The 19,407-nt window shown below is 38.4% G+C and overlaps 1 protein-coding gene across 10 annotated transcripts in view; it reads right to left on the bottom strand.

The window, feature by feature from the left end:
* Window positions 1-460: 460 nt before the first annotated feature.
* VRK1 (VRK serine/threonine kinase 1) overlaps window positions 461-19,407 on the bottom strand; it is an 84,521-nt gene continuing 65,574 nt past the window's right edge. For 9 of the 10 annotated variants that reach the window (XM_070775664.1, XM_070775669.1, XM_070775672.1 and 6 more), the window contains 2 exons: window positions 9,422-9,512; window positions 461-4,788 (listed from right to left, as the gene is read on the bottom strand). In XM_070775664.1, coding sequence (XP_070631765.1) covers window positions 4,757-4,788; window positions 9,422-9,512 — 123 coding nt within the window. In that variant the 3' untranslated portion in view covers window positions 461-4,756. The remainder of the gene's footprint in view (window positions 4,789-9,421; window positions 9,513-19,407) is intronic. The other variant, XM_070775665.1, reaches the window with a different exon arrangement.

Raw genomic sequence — 19,407 nt, 5'->3', positions numbered from 1 at the left:
AACAAACTGAGGCCCAAGTGTTATAACGTGCTCATTTACATAACTGCAATCACATCTCTAAATCGTGACCACTTGCTTCTAAGACACCAGAAGCAGAAAAACCTACAGAAACATGGAAAGATTTCAGACTACTGTCCCACCTCCTCCCCGCCCCCACCCAAGGCTGGATTCAAGCCTTTAAAATTCCTTCCTGCCTCTGTACTCCAACCACAAAGATTATCTTATTTCCACTGATAACTCAGACCCCTGACAAATGGTGGACCTAACCAAGACAACAAGAGGGTTTTTCTAAAGAGGCTTTTGCAATTCACAAATAAATCTGTACTTTGCTCAATGGAGAAATTTTACAGGTAATTTCATGACAAGTCAAGACTACAGAAATTCAGGACTACTACTCATCAGCTGCAAAATGCTACTGCTATAATAAGAAAAAGCTCACCAATATATGAATAACACAGCCTTAGTACAGTGGAAACAATATTTTATTTGTAAAATAACAACCAAGTGGTATGAGTTGCCTAAACCATCTGGGCAACAATATATTACACAGAATCGCTAATACAGTGAGTGTGGCTGTATTTACCTAAAGAACCCCTTTCTAATGTTAATTCTTCAGTGTGTCTTGCATTTTTTATATCTGTAGAGCTTAATGAGTGATGGGTATATAGAATAAACTGTGGAACTTCAGAAGACACATATGCAAAACTTTAACAGTGCAACTAGTACAACTGGAAAAATTACATGAAACAGAAAAATAATACAACCAAAGGATAAGAGTTTGATTGTTGTGGCAGTGGTGAGATCATAAATGAATTTTTTTCTCATTTTGATTTCTGTTAATGTGGTTTGGGCAGTAAATAAGAATTAATAAGTAAAACGGCACTAATTAAATCAGTGTGGTGCTGGCATAAGAACAGACAAGACAGATCAATGAAATTGAACTGACAGTCAGATCCTGGTATAAGAACTTAACATGTAATAAAACAGGCAAAACAGACCAGAGTGGGAAGCGGGTGGGGAAGAGAATTTAACAAATGGTAGTGAAACTACTGGTTAGCTATTTGGAAAAAAATCCATTGTGATCCTTATCTCACGGTATACATAGCAAAATGAAAGTGAAGTCGCTCAGTCGTGTCCGACTCTGCGACCCCATGGACTGTAGCCTACCAGGCTCCTCCATCCATGGGATTTTCCAGGCAAGAATACTGGAGTGGACTGCCATTTCCTTCTCCCAGGGTATACATATACCACACTGAATTTCATATGGATTAAAAATTCTGAAGCATTAAAAAAAAAAAAAGCCCTGGTAAACATTTGATATCAGGATGTGAAATATTTTAAAACAGTGGCAGAAATTATGATGAAAAAGATCAATAGATGAAAGCCACAAAAATTAAGTCTTCAAAAAAAAAAAGGGAAGAGTCAGCAACAAACACGACAAAAGATCATTACTATATAAACAGTGCAAACACACACATTCAAAAAGTAAATAGAATGATTAGTTTACAAATAAAAAATTGCTCAGGTTCACTAGCAATTAAAAAAAATTACCTTAAAGTGTAAAAATTAGTAGTAAAGTATAAAAAATTAGTATTAGGATGACAAAAATGTTAAGCTGAGCACTGATTTATTGGGTACAGTGTTAACTGGTGTCCTTTTGCAAAGCAAGTTGATAACATGCACCAATAACCTTCCATTTTCATAGTCTTTCACCCAAAAGTTCCCTTTTGAAAATCTAAGGAAATACTTGCAAACCAGCCAGACTCTGAAATGTGTGTTAGTACTTCAGGGCTTCCCTGGTGGCTCAACTGGGAAACAATCTGCCTGCAGTGCAGGAGACCCAACTTCAGTTCCTGGGTGGGGAAGATCCCCTGGAGAAGGTAATGGCAACCCACTCCAGTATTCTTGCCAGGAGAATCCCCTGGATAGAGAAGCCTGGTGGGCTACAGTCCCTGGGGTCACAAGAGTCAGACACGACTTAGCAACTAAACCACCACCACCACCACAGAAACACTTGTACATGTGGACAAAGACTTCTGCCCAATTTTATCCAAGAATATTGTTTATAATATCCTAATATTGAAAACAACGTCCAATATGAGGGAAATGGTTATAACAAATTCATAAGAAAAAAGTATTATTGAAGCACAAAAACTATATTTACAAAGTATCTGTAATAACATTAAGTATTTAATGTTCACTTTACAAAGCAGAATATAAAGACATGTGAAGTATGATGTTTAAAGATAAAAATGCATAGAAAACATGTGTCAAAATATTAACAGCGGGTTGCCTGTGTGTGGTAGTAATATGGCTAGACAGTTTTCTGTATATTCTACATTTTCTACAGTGATCATGTATTACTAACGCACTATGATGATGAGAAGAAAATAGAGCACTAAAAATAGAATTTTAAAGGATAAATAAGCATACCACACACAAATACAATGAGGTGTTTATATTTCCACCAATTATTTACTGCTATGCAACTTAAGCTCTTGATATGCACATTTAAGTTAGAAATTAAAGAAGTAACTGGGGCGGGGGAGGGGGTGGGGCGGGGCTGGGGGGGAGTTGCTGCCCTGGCCTATTAGCGTTTGATTTGTCTTAAAGATCATTATTGAAGAACACCTAGGAGCTACTTTACACCAGGGCTTCGATGGTTATCTAAGATTTATCAGTTGTTTTCTAGAAAATACAGAGCACCTGTAGCTCCTATTGTCTGAAGGCAAGTGCCTGGCACAGGTGTGGGTCCTCAACAGAGCTGCAACCCTTGCTCATCACTAAGGACCGAAGAACACAGAGCGGAAGGCAGGTCACGTGGACAGGAACGTCCCACGTGGACGCTGCATGGTAAAGGGAGAAGGAAGAAAGGCAAACCCACTGGATGCAGGGACTGGAAAGCAACACAAGACTGAAAACAACAAGTATGGAATTGAAAAAGTCAAGGATCAAAAGCCTAACTCCGAATGACAAGGAGGTTATTTGACCACTTTTTAGAAAAATATATGGGGTAAGAAAATTCAGAGAGAGGTAGGGAACAGAAGAACAGCAGAACGAGGGGATGCAGCTGAGGAATCAAACTGGCTACTGCGGCTACTGGGTTTTCATTTCTGCAGCCCTGCCAATAGAGTAACATTCGAGAAAATGCCAGCACTTGTTAAAAACAATATGTGAGGAAATATTTGTTTTCTTAATATTTAACCAACAGGTTTTTGCTATGTTTTTGTGTTTTGAAAAATAAAAAGGCTAAGGCATATACACAAAAACACGCCACACACATTTTATCCTATTTTAAGCGTCAATGTGTTTGAAACAGAACTCGAGAGTCGATTTTAGGTGTTACAAATAAACTTGAGTCCATAGCACTGATGAGTACTAAAATCCAGCAATCTACAGAAAACTGGAGGAGGTTCTGCCCCAAATCTAGTTCTCTATTCTGTAAAGACACAGAGCCCAAGAACTTCAGGAGGCGTTTAAAAGATTAACCTTTAAAAGAAAGTTGCAGATCTGCTTTGCATATTTCAATATCCAACCACCACAGTGATAAACGCTTTGTGTGACAACTAAATACCCACACTGGAGAGCAAAGGGTAAAGTCTGTGTGTTGGTTCGGAGTGGCTCAAACCTGGCACAACCCTGACAATTTCCGGTATGTCTACATCCACCTGTACTATTATTTAGTGAATATTTTCTTCAAATCAACTTGCTTTTTGAAAAAACTCTAATACCTACTTTAGCCTTGTCCTAAGCAAGAGAAATTGCCAGTTTAATGCTATTTATATTCTGAATACATATTAAATAAATGCTTAAATATTTAAATAAAAGACCATCTAAAAACACTGTATAGGTTACAAGTTGTGAGGCATACCACCCTTAGAAAATCCAATCCGATTCCAATTTCTCTAATGAAGCAAATCTTGAAATTGTTTAAATTCCAAGCTTTATTCCTAATGCAACTACAGAAAGTCCTCATTTTAAAATTTCTAATCACTTACACTCTGAAGTGTTTGGTTTTCTGTACAAGTATATGCTATAAAAAATAAAAAACTTGTAAGAAAAATAATCTCCTGTAAATGAACAATAAGTCACATGTATATATTTGACAGTATTTCCTTAAAGGAAGCCAGTCTATAAAATCTTTGATCATGCCACCTTGTGATAACTGTTTTCTTATCATACAGCTTGCACACTTAACTAATTCTCATGTAATCTTTCAAATACATATTTCATTTCTCACGGATATACTTACTATTCTATGTTTTCTTCCATAATCCTTTCCCTTCTTTTTGTACCTCTCATTTCATACAGCAGGTGATTAATAAATGCTTGTGAAACTGAACAAAATCAATACAAACTAAAATCTTATGGTTACAACAAATTGTGTAATTGTATCACGCAAAAAAGGACCTTTATTTTAAGTTGTGTACTTCCTTAAAAGTAAGGCTTTTGTCAGACATTTATACTCTGGAAAACATACAACAATTAAAAAGTGCAAACACACTGTGTGGGACAGCTTAAAGGGTATATAACCTTAAAGTTGGTACATTTTATAAATTAGGCTTTGATAAATTGTATAAAGTATTTATTTAATTTAAAAAAGTCTGCTTTTCAAACACATAGGTACTTCATTGTTACCCCCACTTCCACAAGACTCACATGAAAATAAAACACTTAATACAGAAAAGGAGGAAAAGGTCAACTGGAAAGGAGGAAAGCCAAATGAAAGGAAGAAAAGAAAACCAGTTCACAATATTTACTTCTGCACTCTCTTTCTGGTTTTTGAACCTTGAAGAGAAAACAAAGAGATTTAAATCATTAATCATTACTTTACAAAAGCAAAATAACAGATACATAAGCATTTCCATATACAGTTACTAATATTCAAAATCTAACTGCGATTTTGTGGAGTAGTCAGTGGAGATGAAATTCAGACACCAATTTATAACTGTTAATACCCTGAAAATCTTAGGAAATTGTGTCATTTTTTTTAGTGTGTCAAAAGACATGCTAACAAAGTCTACCTTCTACTTGGAGGTTATATGAGAATGCATCCACTGGTAAAATATACCCCATTTACACTGGTCATGAACTATTTCTCCCCTAAATTTTTACTGTGCAATTTAAAACATTAACTTCTAATATAAATCATAGCCAACGAGGTAGGTGTTCCTTGGGGGAAAGCACTGAGTTACGCTATTATGAAAAGCCAGGAATTGTGCCTAGAAGCGTTGCTTTTTAAAGCCTGCTCCCTCTACTCTTCAGGCAGGAGAGCAGTGGGCTATTCCGAAATGCTAAGTCTTGTCCACTAGGAATTAAGTAGATCCCAACCAAGTCGCCTTCTAGAAAAGCGTCACATCTGACATTGGCCTACGTGCCTTCGGACAGCTCCTGGGCTGGGAGAAACCAGCGCTTCTTTATCTGGGGCACGCGGATCCGCCTCCCCAAGGAGACTCTGTCCCCCCACACCCCAGGCCACCTCCACCTCGAGCATAGCAGAGGCAGAAGGACGAGCCCGGCCCAATCACAGCCGCCTGTGCTGGCAAGTGGAGTGTGCCTTCCAGGCCTCGGGCTTCCTTCCGCCAGGAGAGAGCAGCGGAACCAGGGTGAGGGCAGCGAGGAGCCCGCAAGTGATCAATGAGCGCACTGAACAACAAAGAGATCAATACTTCTTTTCTGAAGTGAACAAAACATCCTTTGAATCTAGGACAAAATATCTACCACACATGTCTAATCACACACAGTTTCTAAAGGCTTTCTGATTATAGGTTTATTTAGGTACTTAATCGGAAGATCAGTGTTTTGTTTTTTTTATTTCTCCAGGTTCTAGTTTCTATTCAGGTGCCATACATTTCAATTCATGCAAACTTTAATCTTATATAAATGCCTTTTTTTCACCACCACTCATAGTGCTCAGCCTAATACTATGGTGGGCTTAAGAGTTTTTCTTCAATTTTTGTGATATGGCCTTCTTTTAAAAATACCCCATGGCAGACTTTTAGGTTTTTACTATAATAACTTTGAAATTAATTTTGCATAGAAAACTGAGACCGCTGTGATTGTCTGAAACTGGCATAACAGAATAACACAAAATCAAGGTCAAAGGGAATACATCTCCCTTTCAATAAAATCTGAATCTACTGCCACGTTACAAAGGACACTAAAGTTAACAGTTATAACTACTTTCTCATTAATGTCCTAATTTGACATTCTACTCTTAGATTAAATACCACACTGCTACTTATCCCCATTCAATCTAGATTTAAAGTTTTCCACTGCAACTAAAAATGCCATCACCACCTAGAATTTATTATATTCTAAGTATTATGCAACGTAGACACCTTGTTAGAGGTATCAATTCAAAATGGCTTCTAATAATCAATTCTGACTGTTTCAAGAAAAAACCTATTTCTCCTCCAATCCCTTTAAAATATATACTCATTTTCTTAATATTTTACTATGGGTAAAAGGCCCAATCATAAGACTAATGTGTAAAATTTAATATTTGAAAACTAAAATATACAAGATTGGGATATTCTTCTATGATGCAGAAGGGAAAAAAAAAAGTGGGAAATTTCTTTGCAGGGTGCCTTAGAAATCTCTCTTCCTTTACTAGACCATAGCTCTTCAAGGGGTAAACATGTCATGCTTTCCTCAAAGAACCCTCAGGAATAGTCCAAAATCCAAGGTACTTCAAAAATACCATCACCAAGAGTAGGCTGTTGAGTACTGTCTATTGTATGAACAGCAGGGACAAAGTACACTAGCCATAAATATCATGGCTATATTAACTAATTTTTAGTGCAATTCTGAAATATTGGCATGGTTTTGAAATGCCAGAATACATGTGGTTTTTTTTTAAAGGTTTATCATTTTGTGGGGGGAAAAATTACTTGCAGCAAATTACCAAATTTCCTCAATTGGTAAAAATTATGCCTTGCATAAAAATAAAAGGATTAGAGGCCTCTCTTCTTCCTGAAAACCACCCTGTCACCCCCTCTCTTTCTTCAAGAAAACCTACACAATACACATTTTGAAAGCTTTCAGAAAGTGTTCTTACACAATAGACCCCCAGCTAGTCAAAATGAGTTTAGGTGTATCAAGAAAATTATACACATTTTTAAAATGGTCTAAATAGATATTAAAGGGAAGTTGCTCCCATTTTGCTAGGCACAGCATTCTGAAAGATCACACAGTGAGAAAAATCTCTTACCATATTGTAAACCATAAATTGTGTTTGAAAATAAAATTGTTAATGAAGAAACTGACATTTCTAAAGCAGCTGTTAGAGGTAACCATTCTTGAAACATGTTTCTGACACAAAATCTTAAAGCTCTAGAAACACAGAATTCACTGAATCGTATTATGCATTTCTTTAAAAAATTCAAATGTAATAATGTGCCTTCTCCTTCAAGTTACTTTAAATTGATGAATACAAATACATACATTTTCATGAACCCCTGGATGTTTTTTTTCTTTGCAAGAAGCAATAACATTTTACTATCTCAGGTAAAATTTCTGTCATTTATGAATATTTAGATAGCAAAATACCTTAACCAGCCTTATATTTTAATGGAGAAAAAGAATTACAATGGGAAAATAACAGCATTTAATTAAAGCAATTCAGAGTTTATATGAATAAAAGAGAATCTATTATCTTCATTTTTTAACATCAAAAAAATCTGGATTGTTAAATTAGTGATGGAGTCTATTCTCTTCTTTTGTCATTAATAAATAAAACAAAGGTACTAATATATTTTCTTACAGTAAAAAACCATCAGTATAAGGATCTTAAATTAAAATTTTAGGCATAAAAAACACTTTTCATAATTATAGTCAAACTGAAAATCAGCACCAAAACAAATATCTCAGATGCTCATTAAGCAAAGTTCAGGGAACAAACGACCCTCAGGCATGAAGGGAGGCAGGAGGCTTCCCCAGGCACAGCTGGGAACTGGCTTCGGTCTACATGGGTATCAACCTTACTATAACAACGTAGGCCCTCTCCTAAACTAAAATTGCATGTTTTAAATGTAAGGGGTTTCTTTAGGTAAAAATACTGTTCGATCATTATAAATACTCCTTAATTTGGCTCCCAGTCACCATCATAGCTGTTGCCACTAGCCTCTGGCTGAGACATACTTCCATGTATTGCTCCCCGGGACTCCTCACTTTCTAATAACAAAATGAACAAGACAGGGGAGGAGATGCAGGGGAAACAAAAACAGGAGGGAACGGAAGATGGCAGCAGAAAAGTGAGAGGCACTGTTTCAAAGCCTTTAGCTTCCAGAGTGATGTTATACACTCCCTCTTCAGATGTCCCAAGGATTCTCTTGGGTAAATTCAGATAAACCTAAGGACGAACTATCCATAATATACAATGAAGAAAATGATCGTAAAATCAGGATGAAGGTGATTCTCTCTCAAAAGTCAATTTTTGCTTTCCACAAACATGCACCAGTGCTGCTTGTCAAAGGGAAGGAAAAATACAGCACGGGCCTGGTCTACAGGGCACTGACAGTCTGATGAAATTTTTTCCCAAAATTAGCCTTTTCTTTCAGAAATCAGAAACATTTCAGGGCCAACAAACTAATAAATAAAAGGCAGACAGAGAGGAGAGAGATTTGGGTGGGGGGTGGGGGGGGGGGGGGGGGGTTGGGGGGTGAATAATGGTACTGTAGCCAGCTCTGAATCTCTCCTCACCGAGGCAAGTAAGCCATCTCTCATGAACCCTGGAACACTCCGCCCGTTTTCTAAGCCCCACAGGTGTGCCTACACACCACAGGCTGGCCATTCACTAACCAGACCAAAGTCCAACCTCGTCTTGCCCTTTGCAGGTGCTGCCTTGCTAAGGTCACTTCTGGAAGCCACGCTTGAAGTGTTCTCAGAACCAGTGTAGGAGTCACTGAAGAAATGACTTTATACTTTGCTTCCTGTTTCAAGAGCTTGGAAAAGTGATGATTTGAGGCTTTAATTCCTTGCAGCCCAACTTGGTGACAGAAGAGTTGGCAGACCCTGTGGGAGGCCATGTACTAACCACCTGACCTGACGTGCTCCTTCAAGCCCAGAGTTCTGTAGCTAAGTGTGGGAAGCTGGCCAGAGAGCAGCCAGAGAAGTGTGTTCTGGTGTGCACGTCTAACCCTTTCACAACATTCTGTCATGTAAATGCTCTGTGTCTTGGGCTCCATATCTGCAAAAAGAGACCAACTCCTAGTCCCAACTTCAGATTCCTGGAAACATGTTGAGAGTATGTAACACAATGCGTGAACAAGAAAAACGTGATGGATGGTGTCTAAGACATTCTCTTACTTTTTTAATTACACAATGAGCATGTTACGACCCAAACAGTTAACCCTTAATTCACTGGGAAGAAATGAAATTTGCGTTTATTATATAAGAACCAATAGACCATTCAACTTACGGGTTTGTGTGGCCTCTTCTGTCTGTTTATCCGAGCATTCCATGTCTTCAACACTAGATTCTACGCTTTGCTCAGCTTCTTTCTTTCTCTTCTTACATATAAAAATTAAAAGAAAGAAAAAGAAATGTGGCATGATGGTTGAGTAAATATACAAGCTTACCAGATATTAGCACGAATCTATCTATACAGGATTGAGTGTGCCAAAACATACAGAATACACACAGCTTCAAGGTTGGGAGTCACCTAAGGAAGGGGTCAGGGATGAGAGAAAATCCGGTTAAGAGAAACTTTATCTATATAGTTAGCCTAGCAGTGGGTACATTTGCTATATCCACCTTTTTATGCTTCATATAATTTATCATTGAAAGTCATGTTTTAGCACCCAGACTGACTATACAGAAACCCTTTTTGGAAGCAAAGTGTTTTACAAATTTAACACCACGGCTTGCTCAAGCCAGTGGTACTTACTTTTGCCATTTACACAACGTGGGAGGGGTGGTGGTAAATCCATTTAATAGGAAAATATATACCTGGCCCATGCATTGAGTCAATGGTTATACCCTAAGTTGGTTGGAAAATTGCATTCATTAATCAACAATGGCAAACTTCCAATAAATGGGTTTGTTTGTTTTTTTTTTTAAGTTTAAGAAGGCCATAAACCTTACTGTAAAGGAAGAGTCTTAAAAGTATACAGTGCTCCTAAAATCTCAGAAACAGAATGGATTTTCTAATACTCTCTCAGGCCTTTCCTGTTTTCTATGTACTTTTCTAGTCAAGTGTTATTAATACTTAGGAGCTAATGCCTACATTCTATCACAACCAATTCTTTCCAAATGTTCATATAACTTATTTTTCTTACTTTCTATCACAACTATAGTTTCTAACTAGTTCAATACTGTGTAAAACATTTTAAAATTCTTTTTTTCTTGTTACTTTCTTAATTTTATTTTTTATTGAAATACAGTTAAGTTACAATATTGTGTTAGTTTCAAGTATACAGAAAGTGATTCGGTTATTTTTTTTTAATGGAGGAAAATTACAATGTTGTGGTGGTCTCTGTTGTACATCAACACGAATCAGTCATAATTATATACATTTGTTATTATTTAGTCGCTAAGTTGTGTCTGACTCTTTTGTGACTTCAGGAACTGTAGCCCACAGGCTCCTCTGCCCATGGGATTTTCCAGGCAAGAATACTGGGGTGGGTTGCCATTTCCTTCTCCAATCTCCTTCTACATATATATGTGTGTGTTTATATATATATATATATATATCTCCTCCCTAAAATTCGTAACATCTCTCTATGTGGGTATACCTATAGAAGGACATTAGTAATGAACCGAAAACTTTGTATTTTCCATACAGCTTTATCCCATGTAGTCTCAAATTTAAATGCGTTGAAATCCACATCAGAACTCAGAGCTTCTCTCGGCTTCCTAAAGTAAGTTTGTAGCATTTAGGAAATCATCTGATACCTCCCAAATCTCAGAGATTACAGTACATCAGAAGGTCCTTGTTTATATTTTCCTAACAATTAGTTTTAAGTTAAACTTTGTTGAAAAAATAATTTTCCCAGCTTCAGGCCATACTGTGTACAGCTATGAAAGAGTATAAGAATGCCTGCTGACAGGACACGGTTCTTTTTCCTAATGGCAAGCATGGGTTCTGTTCCACAGACAACTACAGGGAAAGCACAACTCTATTCAAATGACATCATCTTAAAACCACCAAATGGTCAGAACTGTTGTTATCTATATACCACAATTAATCCCACTGTTCCAAAACACGCTGAGGGTGGCTATGGAAAGATGAGAACGCAGACATACACACCATGGTCCTGAAGAAAATGCACTGCAAATATAAAAATAATATCCTGACTAAACCTTAGGAAACTTTCAAAGGCATTCATTTAGCAGATTTGTATATGGAGGTATTGCTTCTCAAAAATAGCTGGAAGAGTGGCTGTAACTTCATGTAAGTGATGAGAGAAGGGGATAGTGCCTCACATCTTTCTTTTCCAAAGTGTTGCTTCATGATTACCATCTAAACCCTGCTGGGCTGAACAGATTGGTTCGATAATTACATACAATAACTGCAGTGGGCAGGTAACCCTCAGCTGGCACAGGGCAGCTCCCCTGTGAGAACTTCCATATGCAAACTGCACTGATGGAGCACATTAGGTGCCTCTCTCCTGCCGGTGCACAGGCCTGATTAACGCCAGCCAAGACTCCAAGGTTAGCATGTCAGCAGATTTGTGATGCATTAGGCAGGAATAAACACAGACACTTTTGTTCGTTCGGACCAAAATTAAGGAGGAATACTTCAGTACTACGTTGCTTTCCATACGGGAGAGAATGCATTTTCCAGTTTTAGGAGAGCAGATTTTTAAATGCTCATTATAAAGGGAGCTATCCAATACGTTCTACCCAAGAACCCAATGCATTCATCTTGTTTTCAGGCTTATTTAATAAGTAGGAGCTTTCTTTATCCCCATGCAGGTAAATTACAGAGGAATGAAAATCAGACAGTATTCAACCAACAAAAGAAGCACCTGTGTTTGAGCAGGCCGCACTGGGGAAAGCACTGAATCTCCGGAGCCTACGCTCCAGGCAGGCGTCTCTCGCCCGACTCTTCTGACAATGCCTACAGTAAGGATGCAAAGGACCAAAGGTCTACAGACTAAGACCAACGAACAACAACAACCACCTTCCTGTTAAAGAATATCATTTTACAAGGCAATGAGTAAACTTCCTAACCACGTGCTGCCAGCTTCTTTCTCCTGGTACCACCAAATGCTTCACTTTGTTACCTGACAGCATCCTGGGCTTCAGACAGTGCATTATTTTGGTTATCTGTGAACAGAAAACAACTTCACAAAGTGTGCTGAGCTCTGACTTTGACATATTCCATATCAGGTCTCACAAGTCTCTTTCTTTACATTTATAAACAACACCAAAATATTACAGGACATACAAGAGTAATTCATAAGCTTAGGATAAGGCTTTCTTTTAATTCAGCATGGCTAAAATATCTTTTAAAAATTAGGTTTACTTCAAAGGGCATGAGTGCATACATTACACATTATATTTCTGAAGTGCCTAGATATGCTAGGCTACAACTTCTCACCTCTAATTTAAAAACAGGAAGACAAATCAGCTAGATGCATTGAACTGATAACTTACTAACAGTCTAACTGAATGGAGGCCAGTTATAGACTTAAAGCTGTTTTAAGGGAAAAGAGAAGAAAAGTCTTCAGAGACAAAAACCAAGGACCAATTCTTTGCACCCCAACTCAAACATCCAAAGATAACCTCTAAATGCTTTCAGCAGCATCTAAGAGAAGCCAATTAAATTCATGGTTACAGCAAAGGAGACGCGTGCTCAAGGACTGCTGTTGGGTTTTCCCCCCTTATTACAAAAGTCATAAATGTTTATTATATGGGACTTCCCTGGTGGTACAGTGGCTAAGAATCCACCTGCCAATGCAGGGGACACAGGTTCGATCCCTGGTTGGGGAAGATCCCACATGCTGCAGAGCAACTAAGCCCCTGTGCCACAACTGCTGAGTCCGTGCTCTAGGGCCCACAGGCCACAACTGCTGAGTCCGTGCTCTAGGGCCCACAGGCCACAACTGCTGAGTCCGTCTGCTGCAACCACTAAAGCCCGCGTGCCTACAGCCTGTGCTCTGCAACGAGCAGCCATGACCATGAGAAGCCAGTGCATGACAACTACAGATAGCCCTGCTCGCTGCAACTGGAAAAGGTCCATGCACCGCAATGAAGGCACAGTGCAATCAAATATAAACAATTTTTTAAAAATTACTGTTCCCTCTCTTCTGTTCCCTCCCTTCCTCATAGGAAACCATATTTCAAAAAAGTATTTATTATAGAAAGTTAGAATGCACAGCTTAAAAAGTTTAAATGTTTGGTACTGCACATGCGTCAAACAAAGAACTGTACACACAAACATGACACTGCAACACACGGTTAATCTTACTGAACTTCTTTGATTAAGGCCACTGAAATCATCAGGCAAATGTCGACACTTACAAATTACTATTATATTCCTTAGTAGTAGCCAGAAATAGAGTATTTATTACTAGTGGTAACTAAAAGGAAAAAGACAGAATGTATCTTCTATGACCCTAAAGAAACCTATGTGCTACACCACAATATTTATAAAACCAGAGGATCTTAGTTAAATTTCACTATCTAGGCAGAAAAAACTGAGGCTGGGACAGAAGAAAAGCTGGGAGAACCCGTTCAGTATTTCAATCTGGTGGGGGTGAGGCCAAGAGGACTCAGAGCTCGTGGTTCTTCTCAGAACTTCCTTCCACAGGACCATACTTCCTCCCACAAGACTTTTCAGAGTGACATGGTGGTTACCAATAGCGGTGCTTTCACTGTAACAGACCCCTTCCTGGAGAGCCAGTGAGCACTTACATTCATGTGTTCCTGGCCAGCCACTGCCCACGCCCTCGTTACCTGCCCTCCCACCCTGGACCCTCCTGGGGGCAAGGGCACCTGCCACTATGCATGTTACACACGCACACGTATCTGGGGTCTGCACCTGTTGAGCAAGGAGTCCACTACTACAGTAAAAACAGAGAGCTACGAGGCAAGCCCCTCAAAAACCATGTAAATGGACGAGTGATTATAGACATGTTTTGAGAAAAAGTAGGAAAAGATCAGACATAACGGAAAAGAGAAGAGATGAAAAGATGGGAGGTGGGTTAGGAAATGAGTCAGTGACCTAAGTGAAGGGCAGATGAATTTAAAGAATGGTCTAAATGTTACCATACATCAAAGTGATTTATTATTTTAAATGAGTTTGTGTGATAAAGGTTGTGATAAGAGTAACACATGCTGTAATTTCCTACCACAGTAACCTTGATTCTACTGGAAAAGAGGCAGGAATCCCATCGTGTATTTTCTAAGCACCTACTGCTTCCCTGGTAGCTGACCTGCTAAGAATCCGCCTACAATGCAAGAGATCCCGGTCTGATTCCTGGGTTGGGAAGACCCCCTGGAGAAGGGACAGGTTACCCATTCCAGTACTCTTGGGCTTCCCTGGTGGCTCAGATGGTAAAGAATCTGCCTGCAATGTGAGAGACCTGGGTTTGATCTCTGGGTTGGGAAGATCCCCGGGAGGAGGGCATGGCAACCCATTCCAGTATTCTTGCCTAGAGAATCCCCAGACAGAGGAGCCTGCGGGCTGCAGTTCATAGGGTCACAAAGAGTCGGACACAACTAAGCGACTAACACTATCACTGATAAGAAGTCATTCAGAGTTCCATAAATGAGTCCAATGTAATCCCACATATATAGAATTTCACTCTGTGAAGTATTAATTCATTTGTAAAGTGACACAGGCAACACGACATGGTCAAACCCTGATTTTCCTTACATGGCTGACAAAATGTGGAATATCTACGTCCTTCACCAGTTCAAGCTACCACACTCTTATGCCATGAAGAATGAAGCACTGCCTGTAATTAGATGAAAATGGTGCAGCAAAGATCATTGCTAACTCATGAGTGAGCAAATAAAACCAATGCATCTGTAAACTGTCAGAATAAACAAACAAGTGGAAACATTGCAACTAGGTGGCAAGCACACATGATTGCCTGCTCTATGGGCAACACATTTTTTAGCAAAAATTGCTTTCACAAAGTAGGCATAAACGTCCACTTGCTTATCTGGAGTAAACGTGTGTTACTTCTGAGGACCTAGAAACGAGCTGCTTTAGGCACCTACTGTCACCCACACTCCTAGAAAAATACAGCCACTGAGCAGATAAGGAGCTGAAAAACAAGCTGGATCTGGGCACGTGACCTTCAGGAATACTACATGACTGAGAACTTATTCTCATCAAGTAATAAGGGCAATCAAAGCCTGGCAAGATCTCCCAATATAAGCACTTCGGGAAACAGTAAATCCATCTTCCACAGTGTTGGCAACAATGGCTTTTTGAGACTATCATCACTCACATCACAAGCACCACAAATATGATCAAACTCATGATCACTGAACAACTGAGAGCTGTATCCAGACATTCACATTCAACAAGCAAATGTCTAAAGACGCACACATGACAGTACTCTCTTCTGTGCTGGAATTAATATGACCTGAGGCTTCCATCACCTGTACCATTAATGTCAAAACTCCAGCAAAGTCACAGTGCTTCAAGGGCAACTTACAGGGAGAGGCAAATGCATAGCTAGTGATGCTTTAATTGTCTTTAATATTTTATATCTAAAACCACTAGGAGATTTTCAAGTGCCTTGAGTTCCTATGAAGGAAAAAACTATATAAATGCATAATAATAATTATTAATGGTTGTATGGCCCTGAACAATTCATCTAACTTCTGATTTTCACTTTCATCATTTGTAAGCAGATATATCTCATATTAGTGCTGTAAAGTATATGCAAAATAATGTAAAAGTACTGACAGACCGCAGAGTACTACATACATGCTCAAAGGAGACCGAAGGCTGATATAACCAGCGCTGAGCACTATCAAGTCCCCTGGGTAAACTTCAAACTAAGAATTAAAAGCACAAGACTCTGAAGCTGTAATGCTGCAAACTAAAGAGGCCAGTATTTATAAAAATACATATTTCAATGAAAACCAAACCCTCTGTATGTACTGGTGGGGAATTAAACGCTCTACAGGCATTCATGAACAAGTTTCTTAAAACTAAACCAGGCTGCATTAGCGTTCCTATTAAAAACAGACTGTCTGACCTCCCCCCACAATGTATCTATGCCACAACATTTCTAATCCTTAAACAACATGGGTGAATGGTGAACGCAGAATCCTCTGGCATCAGAAGTCCTCTGCTTTACATCAACTGCCTAGGTCCCTTAGTATCAATCAACAGCTTGAGGGAAGAAAGTTAACTTCAAACTCATTAATTTAACCATTTTTAATATGAGTGAGTTATGGAGCTCTATTTTGTAACCTTTATTTCACAGCAATTATCATCTTGTTTTTGTTGCAAAATCAACTTTTACCCATTCCCCATCATTTACTCTTCCAAACCATCAACTTGAACACACACACTCACCAAGTCAATGTAAGCAAGTCTTCATTCACATCCGCCCGATATACTTCATCGCATAAACTGAACTTTAATAATATATGATCTTAGTTGAAGGTGTTGAAAGATTCAAATAAAAATTATTTCATTTGAATCTTTATTTTCCTGACATCAAGACACCAGAAAGACTTGAGAAAATGTGCTCAGTGAAACAACAGCATTAATGTTGCAGTTAACATTTACTGATTAATTTATCATGTGTTCAGCACTGGTCTAAGTACTTTCTAAATCTCATTTAATCCACACAACAATCTTACGAGCAAGATAGGCAATATTATTATTTCCACGGAAAGATAACTTTTAAAAAACTCATTATTAAAAATAAATTCACACAAATGTTTAATATAATTCCTAAAAACTAGTCATGATATCACAGAAAAATGGAATCTTGGTCTAATACTGTCTTTTGAGATCCAAGTTTTGAACATATCTTATAAGCATATCTGTTTATTATGTCCAAAAATAAATCTCCCTACATACCGTTCAAAGCACTTATATGATGCCAAATTTCCTTTTCTATCTCTTCCAATAAAAATTAAAACACGGCATGTATGAATAACTGTCTATGAATACAAACTGGTCATGAGGCTGATAAGTGCTATTATTTAAAGTCTTTTAGACTTAAATGCCCAATATCTGCTTTGTCTATTTGCAAAAGGAATGCTTTCCACATGGAAGCTAGAATTCTAAGATACTCAAATTTTGGTTGGCAGTGGTTCTCAGCTATGCCTGCACAACATAATCACCTAAAAATCCTGAGGCCTAGGTCTACTCCCATAGCTTTTGGTTTAATTGGTCTAGGGTGTAAGCCAGGCAATGGAATTTTTAAAAAGCTCCCACGTGATTTTAATATGCAGTCAAAGAGGCCACCCCCTGCCTTTCATTTGCACCAGAATCATCTGAGGCACCTGTGGTATGGTGCCCTCCCAGATGATAGCATGCAATACACAGCTGGAGACCCCACTGTGAAAGAAAACGCAGTCCTCCCCTCAAAAAGAAAACTTATAAAGTAAACTTGAGGCTTAAAAAAAGTTTTTAACAATTAAAGAAATGAGAATTTTTAAAAAAGAAATAACAAGGCAACCAGATAGCTAATAAGCAGAAAAATAATCATTATAGAATTTGTAACTATACTAGAAATTTCAAAAACCACAGACAGAGCTGACAACTAAATGACATGAAGGAAAGGTCTGGGATGATTACAGATGAGGCAAAAGAAACAGACCAAGAATTAAGTAAGCAGTTAGACATGGAAGATGTGTATATTCTCTACATAGTCAGATGCAACCACAAACATCACTGAGGTAAGTGGAAGAATACCTAAATAAATAAAGAGGTATACCATATTCATGGAACAGAAAAGAATATTGTGAAAATATCAGTTTCCCAATAGTCAATGCAATCAAAATCCCAGAAGTATTTTTGTGGAAATTAGTAAAATTTATAGGTACAAAGGGCCAAAAACAGAAAGAATCTCATAGAAGAACAAAGCTGGAGAACTCAACTATCAAATATTACCACAAAGAAGTAGTTCAAGCAGTGTGGCACTGATACAAACACAGAAGAGCAGGCCGACGGCAGAGAACAGGGCATCTGGAAACACATTCAAGCACGGGTGGCCACCTGAAAACCAGCTTCCTGCTCTAGGGACACCATGATCTTTTCAGTAAATGGTTCAGATCAGCTAGATAACCAGAGGGTAAACAAACACCAATTCACACCATTCACAAAATCAAATTATGTTAAATTACAGACCTAACTGAAAAAGACAAAATAAAATTTCTTGACACAAGAATGATTGTGAACAAAATCTTTCTAGACTAGAATACACAAAGCACTAGCCCTTAACAAACACACACACACCAAAAACCCCTGATTAATTAGGCTTCATTAAAGTTAAGAACTTCTCTTCATCAAAGATGTCATATTAAGAGTGAAAAGAAAAACCAGACTGTATATAAAAAATGTGCAACACATATATTGTGTATATACAAAGTACTTAACTCAGCCAATCAAAGAAAAGCAGACAACTCAGACATATTTTAATGAACCTGAAATGCACTTCACAAAAAAAAGGTTATCAAGACTGATGTGCACATGAAAAGGTGTTCAAAATCAATATTCCCAGGGTATGAAACTAAAACCATCCAGAAATACTAGTGAGCACCTACCGAAGCAGGTAGAATTAACATAATGCAATAAGTAGTGTCAAGAGCAACTGAGACTCTCCTAAGCTGCTGGTGAGAGAGCAGAGCGGACAGAGCCTTGGCAGGATCTGCTGAAGCTATTAAGCATACACAGACCCTACGCCCTGCTAACTCTACTATATACACACCCAACTTGAATTAATTATATGTGTTTCCTAAAAGAATTTATAAGCGTGTTTTTAACAGTGTAATTGCAATCACCGAAAACTGGAAACAGTGCATATATCCATGAACAGCAGAAGAAACAAACGAATCATGATACAGTCATACAGCAGAGTACTGCATGCATGCTCAGTCACTTCAGTCGTGTCCGACTCTGCAACCCCATCGACCGTGGTCTGCCAGGCGCCTCTGTCCATGGGATTCTCCAGGCAAGAGTTCTGGAGTGGCTTGCCACTGCCTTCTCCATAACAGAGTACTATACAGGAACAAAAACCAAAAAGACTTCTGCTACTTGCAACAGCACAGAAATTCGAAATACAAATGAATCAAAGACTCAAAAGTATACAAAACACACGGTGGTACTGCTAAGTTTTTTAAAACAGCAAAATGAACTCACGATGTTAGAAGTCATACTGTTGGTTATTCTTAATGAAGGGTAATGGCCGAGAGAGGTTTCAATGAATGATCCACATCTTGATTTAGGAGACATTTAAATGCATGTGTTCACTTCTG

This window comes from Bos indicus, chromosome 21 (genome assembly GCF_029378745.1).
Source record: "Bos indicus isolate NIAB-ARS_2022 breed Sahiwal x Tharparkar chromosome 21, NIAB-ARS_B.indTharparkar_mat_pri_1.0, whole genome shotgun sequence".
Classification (NCBI taxonomy): Eukaryota; Metazoa; Chordata; class Mammalia; order Artiodactyla; family Bovidae; genus Bos; species Bos indicus.
Note: the sequence above shows the minus strand (reverse complement) of the source record. Positions and strands in the feature narration are given on the sequence as shown.